Genomic DNA, 14,416 nt, shown 5'->3' with positions numbered 1-14,416 from the left:
GGCTCAAAGGAGTAGGGTGCTGGCCCCATATGCCAGAGGTGGTGGGTTCAAACCCAGCCCTGGCCAAAAACTGCAAAAAAAAAAAAAAAAAAAAGTACAGTATCTCAGGAATGGAATAAAAATTATCCAATGTGCTCAGTACTACTGTGAAACCAATTTATAATCACTCAAACTTGCATATGAAAAATGAAACACAACTATAGTCTAGGATGAAAGAGGGAAGGGGAGGGAGATGGCCAAGGAGGGGTGTGGGTCTATAGAGGGAAGGTTGGTAGAGGGACCACACCTATGGAGCATATTGCAATTACAAGTTGGATCTATCAGGTGTAGAGCTTAAATGTCTTAATCCTTTAATAGGGTACAGGTGGTCAAGACTATGTTGTTTAATAGGAGGTAAACATTCCAATTTGTCCAAATAATCATCACATTGAATCCTATATGGCATAAATGTATTTATGATCTATGTATGAAAGACTTAATAAAAAAATGAATTCTGGGTGAGTTTACTTTGGTGGTAGACCATCATGCTGGTCATTAAGGTAAATGAGTCTGACTATTTCCTGGAGTGTTGTCTAGTTACGGCAAATTTCCTCAACATGTGGAAGACAGTAAGTATTTCATTTCTCCATCATAAATGAAACTCAGTTTAGCTGGAAACAGGATCCTGGAGTGACAGTTGTTTTGCTTGAGAAGATTTAAATTTGATGACCATCCTCTTCTGGCTTGACAAGTTTAGGCTGAAAGATCTGCAGACAACCTAATATTTTTCCCTTTGTTGCTAATACTTTTATTATGCCTGGCTGCTTGCAGAATTTTTTCCTTCATATTAACTTTGGCAAACATAATTACCACATGTGTAGGAGATGCTTTATTTGAATTGAGTCATGCTTGGGTTCTCAAACTATGTACAGTGGGAATTTCTTATCTCTTGCATTTTGGGGGATATTTTCCTCCATAATAGAGTAGAGAATATGTACCTTTAGGGCCATCTTCTTCTCCTTCATGAATCCCTATAATTTGAATGTTTGATCTTTTGGAATGATCCCACAACTCTCTCAGGGAAATGTTCTGTTCTTGTTCTCATTTTTTCTGCCTCTTTGAATGCTTGGTATTGTTTGAAAGCCTTATCTTCAATTTCTGAGATCCTTTCTTTTGCCTGTTCAGCTCTATTACTGAGGGACTTTGTCTGTATTTTGAAGCTCCTTGAATACTTTTTTCATTTCCTTAAACTCTTTTATATCTTTTCTCATTATGTCCATATCATTGGTGATTTTGTCTTTGAATTCATTAATTTCTTGAGACAACTTTTGAACTACTTTTCCAATTTCTATTTCTGTCTTTTCCCCCAATATATTCATTTTATTTGCCATCTATATTCTGAATTCTATTTCAGACATTTCTCTATGAATAATATCTATTGTATCTCCTTTATCATCCCTTTGGGGAGTTGATCTACTCTGAGTATACATGTTGCCAGAGTTCTTCCCTCAGGTTCCTCCCCATGAGTATTTTACACAATTTGGCAATTAAAACTGGTGGGGTGAGACTAGATTGAAGGTCCCAGTAATTGTAGCTAACCAGCCCTTTACCAATTAGTTGGGGTTTGTGCTTGTGACTTTTCCCCTATAGCCTTAGAAAGATCCCTTTCAGAGCTGCAGATAGAGACTCCAAGAACCTTCTTGGTGAGATAATGCAAGCTGTCTCTGTCTTGATATCAGCCTTCCCTTACATAGCCCTCCTGAGTTGCAGTATTAGGCTGGAATATCAGCTGGGGAAAGAAACAAACAACAGAGGCAACTGACTGGTGACAGCTAGAGAAAGAGAATATGTCCCTCTTCACTACAAAATAACCACTGCTTAAACTCAGAGGGTTCTGAGGTGGACATCCCAGGTCAAAAAGTTTTAATCAGATTGTCCCAGGAAGTACAATCACTGCTCACAAGAAATATTTCAAAGAATTTCAATCATCCGGAAACTAGAAATCATGGGCATTCTGTCTGGCAAACCCATGTGGCTAGAGCCTGGTCCCCTCTGGGTAAGAGAGTCAGAAAAGCTTATCCACCAAAGTAAGAATAGATGCATCATTGCCTCCACCACCACAAACTGTCTCTGCACATCCTTCTCTCTCCAAGTGTCATTCTCTCCCCATGTGTTCCTCACTTTCCAGCCCCCATGCTTCCATACAAATCATTCTTTCCAGCTGCTTTCCAACAGCCCACACAAGGCCCAGGCCTTGCTATGAATCCACCAAACACTCTGAGCTCTGCAAGGGATAGACCTTCAGGTAACCAGGTGGGGGGAAGGGTGAACTGAGTGTTCATAATTGCAAGGAAAATATTTTATCACTTTTATGCAGGCCAGGATGTCACCTGGGTTCAAGGTGGGACCTCCCTGGAGGAGGACTGGGGTTTACCGGCTATTTCTTGTGAGATGATGTGAGAGGTTCTTTGTTCCCAGATCCCTTGCACAGAGCCCTGTGGGATAAAATCACACATGCTCTGTGCTTACTTTAAACTCCAGAAACAGGGAAATAGGCTTTTGTGGAATGTAGTTCTGTTGAGGACCTGGCTGCCTTGGTCAGCATAACAGGGCCTGAAGGTCTGGAGGTAAAAGTCCACCTTCAGCAACTCTGATCTATGTGGCCATTAAGCCTGCAAGGAAAGGAGTTAACAGCCCCTCCTGCAGAGACATGGCCCAGAGGTTGATGTGTATGAGAGCACACGTTGTAAAGTTGCATGGCCTCCAGACTACAGATAATCAAAAGCCATAAACCTATCTTCTGCAATATAATCAGTGCATGGCAAAACTCAAGGTCTCACTCCCTTTTTAGTAATTTCAAGTTTCTAGACTTTGTATCTCCTTTGAAGGTCAAAATAGATTCAGACAATATTAATAGTAAGAATGCTTTGATTGTTGATTAATGGTGTATATGTGACCAACCTGTTATAAAAGGAGGTCAGAAGTAAAGATCATTGCTACTTGCCACCATGAGCTTGTAGTCTATCTCTTACTTTCTAAACAATTTCAGGAGTGAGCTTGCACCTGTGGTGAAGCTGCCTGTCCCTCGTGAAACCCCCATGCAGCAGAGCCCACAATGGGCCTCTGGCTTGGTCAAGGGGGTCTCCTGTCCTCTTGGCAATGGGCTTTCTATCTAGTTTTTGTTGTCTGCTTTCTCTTTCTAAGAGGTGCATTTTTGTCTCAGCAGAGATGATGTGCACTTGTCTATCTTTTTTCTATGTTCAGCTTCCCACCTTCAGTTTCACTGAGTTCACTTCTGTCCAATATTTTTCCCTCTATACAGGAGCCTCAGGCAAAAGCTACTTCTGGTTGGTCATCTTTCTTACCCTTCCTGATTCTAGGTTTTTAGACAAAGCTTATATGTTTCATCCAACTGCCACCTAAAGAATCCCCAAACCCTCCTGTAAAACTTGTAAACTTTGACTTTGAGATGCTCTACCTTTTTGAGACAAACCAATGTATTTAATCTACTTATTGATCTATGATCTTGCCTGTAGTTCCTGTCTCTCTGCTGCCTAGGTCACTTTTCTTGGGATCTTTTGGTATGATTCTCTCTAGCCCTGGTCACATGAATTTGGCTCAGATTAAAAGTCTTTAAATTATTTTACAGAGTTTGCGTTTATTCTGCTGATAGTTTCTTTTTGTAAGAAAATTTTTTAATAAACAAAAGTAAAATTATCAAAGAAACACAGGTCTTCAGTTAGAAACTCAAGACGAAGTGGTTTAGAAGTGAATCTGTATATTGAATAATATTGCTATTTATGGATATAAATTTAGACATTGAGTCAAAGTTGTCTTCTGTCTTTGATAAATGTAGATATAAATTATACATCAATTTATTCCTCTTCCTCTTCCAAACATTTAGGCAACTATCAATCTTCGTAAAGTTAGATCAATTGAGATAAGATTTCCTTTGTGTTGCATCCTTTCCTTGAGTAAATAATTAACTTACATGTTTCTGCTTGCCAAACTTTCCTTGTATTATATCCTCAGTTGATTTCATATGCTTTGTCATTTGATCCACCTATAATTTGTCACCTACATCTTTTGTCTATTTCACACTGTCCCATGGTTTCTTTTCTACACTTTCTAGGTTGGCTCGATTGATTCCTATATCCACATTTTAATTTCTTAGCTTATGCCTCTTTTTTCTTTCCAAATATGAAAAGGGTACAAATGTTTTCATTACATGGATAGTGTTGTTAATGCTTAATTTAAGGCAATTAGTGTGTCCATCACCTGAATAGTGCTCATTGTACCTGAGAGGTAGGTTTTTACCCTTCCTTCCTCCCTCACCCTTCTTGATATGCAGTGACTCTCTGTGTGCATGTGCACCTGTTCACTAGTTCCAAATTATAAGAATACATGTGATATTTATTTTTCAATTCATGAGACATTTCATTTAGGATACTGATCTGCACTTCCATCCATATTGTTGAAAAAAAATTTATCCATTTGTGTGAATGAGTAGTATTCCATGGGGTATATAATTATGTTAATCCATTCATAAACTGCACTGAGGTTGAATTCCCCATTTCTGTTTTTGTGAATTGTGGTATAATAAATATGTGGAGGACAGATATGCTTTGATAAAATGACTTCTTTCCCTTTAGGTAGATATCCCAGTGGTGGGATTGCTGAGTTGAATGGTAAGTTTATATTTATTTATTTGAGGAATATCCATACTGTTTTCCATAGAGATTGTACTAATTGGCAGTCCCACCAACAATGTATAAGCATTCCTTTCTTGCTGCATCCACCACAGCATCTATTGTTGTTGTAGATTTTTGTTTTCTTTTTTTAAATTAAATCATAGCTGTGTACAATAATGCATTTATATGGTACAACGTGCTGGTTTTGTATGCAATTTGAAATACTTACAAAAAACTGGTTAACATTGCCTTCACCACACTTTCTTAATTATTGTGTTAAGACGTTTATACTCTACACTTAGTAGATTTGACATGTACCCTTGTAAAATGCACCATAGGAGTGTTCTGACCAATTACCCTCCCTCCACCTATCCTCTCCCCCACCTCCTCCTCTTTCCCCTTCATCTTTGACTTATACTTGGGTTATAGCTTTCATATGGAAGTGTGGGTGATTATATATTGGTTTCGTAGTAGAGCCGAGTACATTGTATACTTTTTATTCCAGTCTTGGGATACTTTACTAAGAAGAATATGTTCCAGCTCCATCCATGTACACATAAAAGAGGTAGAGTCTCCATCTTTTTTTAAGGCTGCATAATATTGCATGGTGTACATATACCACAATTTATTAATCCATTCATGAGTTCGCAGATGATATGATTGTATATCTGGAATACCCCAGGGACTCAGCTATAAAACTCTTAGAAGTAATCTAGGAATACAGAAGCATCTCAGGTTACAAAATCAATACTCAATACTCAATACTCAAATCAGTAGTATTTATATATACCAACAATAGTCAAGCTGAAAAAACAGTCAACGACTCTATTCCTTTTATAGTAGTGCCAAAGAAAATTAAATATTTGGGAGTTTACCTAACAAAGAACTTGAAAGATATCTACAAAGAGAACTATGAAACTGAGAAAAGAAATAGCTGAAGATGTTAAAAAATGGAAAAACATACCATGCTCATGGATGGGAAGAATCAATATTGTTAAAATGTCTATACTACCCAAAGCAATATGCAATTTTAATGCAATCCCCATTAAAGCACCATTGTCATACTTTAAAGATCTGTAAAAAAATAATACTTCATTTTATATGAAATCAGAAAAGGCATCAATTAGCCAAGACATTACTCAGAAATAAAAAAAAGCAGGAGGAATCACGCTACCAGACTTTAGATTATACTGTAAATCTATAGTGATCAAAAGAGCATGTTATTGTAGTTTTTAATGAAAGTAATTCTAAGAGGGGTAAGGTGACATACCATTGTGGTTTTCATTTGCATTTCCCTAATCATTAGTGATATTGGACAGTTTTTTATATGCTTCTTGGCCACTTCTCTATCTTCTTTTAAAAAGTTTACATTCGTGTCTTTGCCCACATTTTCATGGGGTTGCTTTTTCTGCTGATTTGCTTGAGTTTTTTATAGATTGTGAATATTAGCCCTTTGTCACATGTATAGCTTGTGAATATTTTCTTCCATATGTATGTCGTCCATTTGCTCTTTTGATTATTTCCTTTGCTGTGCAGAAGCTTGGTAGTTTAATTAAATAAATTAATGGTAGTTTAAATAAATCCTGTTTAACTGTTTTTATTATTACTGTAATTGTCTTTGGGTGTTTCAGTGATAAATTCTTTGCTTAGGTCAATGTCTTAAGAATTTTTACTGTATTTTCTTCTGAAATTGTTGGGTTCATGACTTACAGTGAAGTCGTTATCCATTTTGAACTAATTTTTCCAGTTGTTGAGAGATAGGGATCCTGTTTCATTCTTGTTTTATGCTTCTTTTGTTATGTTTCATTTTCTAGTTTCTTCCTAATAGAAAGGAAAATGAGAGGCCAAGATTTTGTTTGCTTGCATTTCTGAAGTGCCTTTAATAGGGCTGTAGTACTTTTCCCACAGGTTGTGGCAGGCATAAGCTACTTTGTCTTGGAGCCTCCTGTGTTCCACTGAGAAATCAGTGGAACATTTGCTCTCTCCTTCTCTCTGGAAGCCTTTCTTCTTCATGCACATCTGATATGCTGTGGAGACAAGCCTTTTTGTGGACATGTTTCATTATTGGATTAGAGTATTTGGAAGGACTCACGGTCTCCATTCTGGGATATTTTATGTAATAAGCTTCCCAGCCCCAAATTGTTGCTCTAATTCTGCACTTTTTGTTAGTCACATGTTCAGCCTCTTCTACTGATTAAATTCTAAATGTGTAGTTTTACTTTGGGGAAAAGATTTCTTAGGTTCTTTTTCTAAGAATTTCATTCACTATTTAGTTATAATTTCATTTTACATTCCAATTCTTCTTCATTCTCTCACTGGTTCTTTTTCATATAATTTTATTTTATTTTCTAAAGGGAATATCTTATAACTCTCAGGATATGAATTATTGTGTTATTTGTTGCATATTTTCTTCTGTTCCCTTCATTCTGGTTCCTTGGCCCATGTATCTTGATCTCCCTTTTTTATGGATTTGGGTGCCTGGCTCTGTTACCTGATGTTTGATGCTAAGATTAAATTTTGCATGCTTTGTCATCTAGTTGGATAAGTAAAGACATAGTAGACATAGTATCTACCTGATTGGGTTCCTGTCAGCATAGAGGTAATATATAGAAAATGTTTAGAACATTCCCTTGCTTATACATAATATTTATTTTATTAAGTGATAGCTGTGTACATTAATGCAATCATGGGGTACAGTGTGGTGTTTTCATACACAATTTTAAATATTTTCATCAAAGTGGTTAACATAGCCTTTATGTCATTTTCTTAGTTATCATGTTAAGACATTTATATTCTACTCTTAGAAAGATTCACTTGTACTCTTGTAAGATAAACCATAGAAGTGATCCCTCCCATCACCCTTCCCTCTCCCTCCTCCTCTCCATATTCTTAGGCTATAATTAGGTCATAGTTTTCATATGAAAGCTATAAATTAATTTCATAATAGGGCTATATACATTGGATACTTTTTCTTCCGTTCTTGTGACACTTTGCTAAGAAGAACATTTTCCAGCTCCATCCATGTAAACATGAAGGATGTAAATTCTCCATTTTTTGTTATGGCTACATAGTATTCCATGGTATAATATAATCTGATAATCCCATATCTAATGATCCTCTCATATTCTTTCACTTAGGATTATTATCCTGGGGTGGCTTTTCTTAAAGTCTCATGAGCCTTGACTGTCCCTGAGAGTTACTAAGATAACTAGCTGGACACTATGTGCAGGTGGTGCATGGGTGAGCAAGCACATTAAATTCAGTTCTTCAATCTGTGTTGATAGGTGTTAAATCAGTTAACCAGGCCTCCCCTCTCGATTCCTGGTTAAAATACTTTACTTTTAAGGAAGGTAGAAGTAACTTTTTGTAACCAGAAAAAATAATTGATGTTCACATTTTGTTCTTTCTAGTAGCATCATTAATAAATAAAAAAGACATATCTAGTTTCATATCATATTGAGATTCTTGAACTAAAAATGAATTTAGTTTTGGTAAACTAATTTAAACTGGCAAAACATTGATAATAGAGGTCATGTTTCAGAGCACAAAAAATATTTACTATGACCTCTATTTGAAAATCTGTGCTGCTGTCAGACCCTGGAGTTCTCACATTAGTTTAAAAGATAAGGATTAGAACCAGTGGACTTTGGAATAATTGAAAAAAGTGATACTCTAGACAGGATATGTTAGACTCTGATTTAAACTAATGTTTATATGCACAATAGGTGAGGTCATATTACCAGGGCACATGTCAAATATATTAAGAGTAGAGTATAAATGTCTTAACACAACAATTAAATGAAGTAAAGGCTATGTTAACCAGTTTGATGTAAACATTCCAAATTGTATATAAAGTCAGCACATTGTACCTCATAAATGCAGTAATGTACACAGTTATGATTTAATAAAAAATAATAAAACAACAACAACAACAATAAAGTAATGTTTATTTCCCTGTGCAGTGCACACTTTGCACATCATATACAGGGAAGACAGCACTGCTAGGAGGCTACTTGTGGCGATCATCTTCTCCCAGGCTCCACATTTTAGCCTTATACAGAGTGATGTCCTTGTAGACCTGGAAGTGGTTCAGCCTGTGGTCCTGGCGTTCTGGGTTGACCTAGAGAGGAGGATCCAGGATCAGAAAAATCCCATCTGGGAAAGTGAACAGAACTGGGTTTGGAGACCATGAACTTTGGCTTAAAGAAGGCAATGTTCTAAACATTTTCTTAAAACACCAGTATGTGTCTATGCTGGGAAATAGAGCTGACAGTATTCACATGAACAGGGTTGTGAGCCTGAAGGACAAGAGCTGGGACATGTGACTGCACTCTCTACCCTACTTCCTTAACTGGAGGCCACAATGGGGGCTTGTTCTCTTACTGGAAGGTGATCTTTGTCAGGGGAGGGACTGTGTCTGCCAAGTGAGTCCCCAGCTACTGGAGCATCATGCAGTGCTCACCAGGCCTCTCACATATAATTTCTAAACAATGACTGAGTATGTGGAAAGGGTTCCAGAATCCTGAGGAAAAGTGAGCACTACTATATAAGACTCATACAATCTACTCTGTGCAATTAATTGCAAATGTCACCAGGAGACAAAGAGGTTGAGATGTTCTCATTGACTGTGGCTTCCCCTGGGCCAGCATTGAAGGGTCAAGCACTCTGCCTCTCCTGCTAGGTAGCTGGGAGCCTTGTATTGGGCTTATAAAGCCTCTTCTGCCCCCAACAATGTCACCCTGAGACTCCAGCTCCATTTATTACTGTGCCAGCAACCCTACCTGGGTACATGCTCCAGGTTTACAATGATGGGGAACATGGAGTATGTGCAGGACCTTTGCACCTCCACAGTGAGAACTGAGCTGAGGTTACATGCAGTGTGTGATCTGCAAAGGCTAAGGGGGATGTGAGCAGGGCAGGGCCAGTAGGGCCAGCTGCGATTACCCTTCCCATCCTGGTGAGCTGCCAGTAAAGGTCCACACCCACAAATGGCACATTTTTGAGTCAGGTCTTCAGAGAAATAAAGACCAGTGTCTTAATTTACTTGTGCTTTGGGCTATTTTTCTAAGTTGCTTAGTCATCCAGGTGGGGTGATTTCTATCTTCACTCAGATTTTCCTTCCTTCACAACCCTCCTTTTCCCCTGACAAATGTTCTCTCCTGGATTAAACTGTACGTAGCTAGAAAAAAAGTGGTGGTAGAAAGGTCTTCAAGTTGTGTTCTCTGATATCTGCTTATTCTTTAATGAAAGCTGTTTCTCAATTAGCATGGTTCAGTGCTAAAGACTACATTTCCTGGGCTCCCTGGAAACTAGCTGTATCCTTTCAATCAAACTAGGAGAGCACTGTTTCTATGATTCCCACTTACAGACGAGAGAGCTGAACTTACAGATGTAAGTGATGTGCCAAGCCAATCCTCCTGGTCACAAAAGGACCAGACTCGAACATCTGCCATCAGTTGCCTTTATTTAACCAACACTGAACATTATTCCCTCTGTACCAGGTTCTGCTCTGAGCACTGCACAGATACCCTCTCTCTTAAAATCAGCATCATCTAAAAAGATCAGTGCTGTACTATCTCCTCTGGGAGGAAGTGAAGTCATACAAGAGCTTAGAAACTTGCCAGGGGCCCACAGCTAGTGAGTGGTAGCCAGAACTGAAACCAGGAATGTCAGCCTCCTTACTGTGTTCATTGTGACCACTACCAATGCTGTCCCTGATCTTTGGTGTTTGTTGAGGACAGGAGCCACACTTACCAAGGGCTCTGAGTCCCATCCGTACTCCTGGCTTTCAGTCTGTGTCTCTGGGTATTTCATCTTTGGTTGCTGGGTGGCATGGTGCATAAGATCCAGAAACCTGCCTGGGAGATGAGGTCAGAGTTATGGAGGACTCAGGATCTGGGACATCTGGGTGGACTCTGTGCCCTTTAATCTGGCTGCATCATTTCTCAGGGAAGAGCATCCAGCCTCTGAAGCTTGCCTGGGCTCTGACACAGGAGATCCCTCTCCTCAGTTTTTAGTCACAATGGGGTGAACACTGAAGCTTTGTCAGGCACTGTTCTGGGCCCTGTGGGGAGGACTGAGTGAGGTAGATGTGCTTTATGCTCTCCTAGAGCTCATAGTCTGATTGAGGGATAGGATAAAACATCTAGGGTCATGAATAGACATGACAGTGGCAGGCTGGAACACTTGCCATGAGGAAGGTGTGGGCAAGGACCTGAGAAAAGCAGCTACTTCAGGGTCAGGCCTGGGACAAGGTAGAGGAAAAGCACAAAGCAAGCAGAGAGAGCAAAGACCCCAGGACATGAGTGAGTGTAACTAGTGGAGCCTGACAGAGAGTGAGGGAGAAGGTGAGGATCAGGGAGGTCTTATCCTCTACTGAAATGAGTGTGCCTGCTGACACCAGACGTATCTGCAGCTCCACAATCTTCATCCCTTCAAGTCTCCAGAGAGAAAGTCAGATGCACAATGGGATGAACTTGGGCTTTGGATTGGTGTCACTACTAGCCTGCCAGGTGGCCTCATAACTCTGGGCCTTACTGTTCTCATCTGCAAAATGAGCAGAAAACATTTACCTCAGAAAGGGGACTCAGCAGTCAGGAAGTGAGCTAGTCATGTCCCTAACATAAGGCAGACAGCAAGGGCTGACTGATGTCCATCCATTCCCTGTTAGGTTCCTTATTACCCCAAGTGAGCACCTTGCATTCCTCAAATTTGTGGGAGAGTGACTACAGAGGCCATTTAGCCTCTGTGCTCTAGCTCAATGTAATTCTGAAGGCCTAGGACTTACCATCTACAGGTTCCTCCAGGTTATCATGCCAGGACATGGGCTTTCTGGTAATCAGGTGAACTAGAGAAAAACAGCATCACAGTTTCAACATTAAGACATGAACTCCTTGCCTTCTCTAAGACACCTTTTTGGCTGTATGTCCACTTGGCACTTACTAAGCATCTGGCACATGCCAGGCGTTGTGCTTAGTGCCAGGGGCAATGTTGAGTGATGGTCTCAGGAACCTAGAATATAGAGTGGCATTGTCTAGTATGTTGGCCACCAGCTGCATGTGCATATGTGAATTTGAATGTGTAATATGAAATACAATGAAAAATTGTTCCTTACTCTCACCAGTCATTACATTTCAGGTGTGCAACTGCCACACCTGTGTCAAGGCACTGATACACGCATTCCCCATTGACAGGTGCTCTCTGCAACAGGCCTCATGTAGAGGGAAGGTAAGCATACCAAGCAACCAATAGAGGTTGCCCATACAGTAAGTGTCCTCAGGAGGGCCTCTGATGACAGTGGAGCAGAATTGACAGTCACCACTCAGCTCAGAATTATACATGTACAGGAGAGGAGGCTGTAAGCAAGACAGAAAAGCTTCCTGTGTTCCCTAATATTCATTCTATTTGTGGTGACAGATGATAAACAGACATGACACCTGGCACTTAAGTGTGATAAAGAACAGTAAAGCAGGAAAAGTGGGTAGAGCTTTGATGGGCTTGTGCAGGGGGATGCATATCTAAACAGATACAATGAGCAGAATCTTGATCATTGAAGTATGCTGTGTGAGTGTATATGGGAGAACTCAGTTGAAGCTTGGAGAGTTTGAGAAACATCAAGAAAGCCTAAGTGGTCCAGTGGCAGAAGCTAGGTGGAGACTGGTATGAAATGAGCAGAGGTCATTAGAAATCAATGGAGTCCAAACTGATCATACCAAACTCCCAGCACTGAAATAGCTTTGCAACATGAAGCCCTCATAGATGTGTGTCTCTATGTGTGTACACTATGTGTACATAGTCTCTATTGTCATATTATTAGGATAACATACTTTTTCTCTTTCCAGGTAAAAAGAAACAACAGTGCAAGAACTAATATTTTCTCACTGTACTTCAATGGGCATGTGCCTAAAATCAGTGAGCTGGGAGACAGCACTTTTTCTAGAACATCTCAATGTTGCCTGAAATGATTCTGCAAGTAGACAAAAGTTTGAACAGAATTGAACATTAATTTATCTGATTCAATATTAAGGGATCCAGAGTAAAAGCAGGTTAGTTATGACTAAAATGAAGACACTGCATTTTCTCCATATGTGTTATCAGATATAATCAGACTACAGAACTGCACCATGCAGTTAAGTAGGCATAGGAGTTGGGGAGTAAGTTCAGGAAGAAGGAATAAGGTTTCTGTCAGTAAGGTGGAGGAAATGGAAAGTTTCATTTCAAAAAATCCATTTACTTTAAAGTGACTAGAGAGAAAGGATCCTGTGTGGGATCCTTGAGCAGTGGCCGGTTCCAGAGTAGGCTACAAAATCCTTCTTAATGGCACATGGCTTCAGGGGTCATGGGGTGATGGATTTAACCTGGGGAGAGGATTCATATGCTGCATGGTTTAAACTTTATCTCAGAAGCTGTGGAGCTACTGAAGAATTTACGGAGGAACTGAACTGATCCAGTTTGCCTTCAGCATAGTTCTAGCTGGCTTGGAGGGGAGAAGGATAGTTGGGAGCCCATCAGCCAATCCAGGCAACAGTCACTAGGTTCCTTCTGAGGTTTCCCCAGTGAGGGTGGATATAGAGGCTCACTGAGGTGCTACTTGTGTGGGGGGGGATTATGTTAGCAGAGAGGGAGAAGCCACCATGTGCATAAAGGTATCTTTCACTGAGGTAGGAGCAGGTGGGTCAGGTGAGAATAATGCAAAGGAGGATTTGTGCCTAATTATTTGGAGGAAGGAGGGAGACAGACTTTGAGGATGGCTCCCAGGCTTTGAACTTGGAGAATAAATGACTTTGGTGCCTCTTGCTGAGACAGGATGTTCTGGAGTGGTGTTGAGTGGCGCAGAAAGTGCAGATGAGCCCAGCTTTCTACCTCTCGAGTCTGATGTTCCTGTGGGTGATGCAGGGAAGTCAGCTTGGAGGGGATTGTGTGGTAGGGTCTGAAACTCTATTCGAGGGCAAGAAACATTAAGAATCGCTGATGTGACAGGCTCAGATGAAACCCCCAAGGAGTGTGTGGTGACAAGTGTGGAAGGCAGGGTTGTTTTCTCAGGGGAGCACTGTGGTCCCAGAATCATGTCTTCTGAACTTCCTAGACCACATGTGAAGCATGAAAATAAATCTTTATCTCATTAAAAACCAACCAAATTGTAAAGTTGTTTAATCTTTTTTGTTTAATTAAAATACATATTGCCACGTGAGTGCCTTCTAATATACCCAATGTTTGAAGCCAAGTAGGCAAGCCCTATCCTAATTCTTGTGTCTGAGGTCTGGTGGTGCAATGTGAGGGAAGCTCTTCTCTTTCCCTGGGACGCCCACTACAGCTCACAGACCTCAGGTCCCCTCCTTGGAGCTGCCCTTCAGCTCTTCCTCTCCCTATCCCGCCACTCCTCACCCTTGCTGAAGGGATTCACGTGATACTGCGTGTACAGTTTCTGGGTGTCACGCTCTTTGACATAGACTTCCCGCAAGATCGTGTTCTGGCGGACCTCATCTGGGGCCTCCTTCTCCTTCTGGCGTCCCGCCATGACCTTGGTGCTGCAGGTCCTGACTGGCTTTTCTCTATACCCTCAGGTGGATGGCCTGCTGCTGGCCCCCTGGATTTCCAGGCAACCGAGTCCCACATGGTCTCCAGGCAACAGCGTCCCACGTGGTCTCCTGGCAACAGTGTTCCTGCCATAGGATCCTGCTGCCTTAGACCACGTGGGCCCACCCACAGTCCTTTGCCTTCATCCACATACTCTGAGGTGTCCTCTT

The 14,416-nt window shown here is 40.5% G+C and overlaps 1 protein-coding gene across 1 annotated transcript; it reads right to left on the bottom strand.

The window, feature by feature from the left end:
• Nucleotides 1-8,679: 8,679 nt before the first annotated feature.
• LOC100953750 (protein FAM183A-like) lies at nt 8,680-14,187 on the bottom strand. Its single transcript, XM_003803355.1, has 4 exons — nt 14,055-14,187; nt 11,458-11,517; nt 10,425-10,528; nt 8,680-8,790 (listed from the first exon to the last, which is right to left on the bottom strand). Exons 1-4 carry the CDS (start codon nt 14,185-14,187, stop codon nt 8,680-8,682), a joined length of 408 nt encoding a protein of 135 aa, XP_003803403.1.
• Nucleotides 14,188-14,416: the final 229 nt, after the last annotated feature.

Source organism: Otolemur garnettii, unplaced genomic scaffold (genome assembly GCF_000181295.1).
Source record: "Otolemur garnettii isolate 467f Iridium unplaced genomic scaffold, OtoGar3 scaffold00296, whole genome shotgun sequence".
Taxonomy (NCBI): Eukaryota; Metazoa; Chordata; class Mammalia; order Primates; family Galagidae; genus Otolemur; species Otolemur garnettii.
The sequence above is the reverse complement of the archived record's forward strand: the minus strand, read 5'-3'. Positions and strand labels throughout refer to the sequence as shown.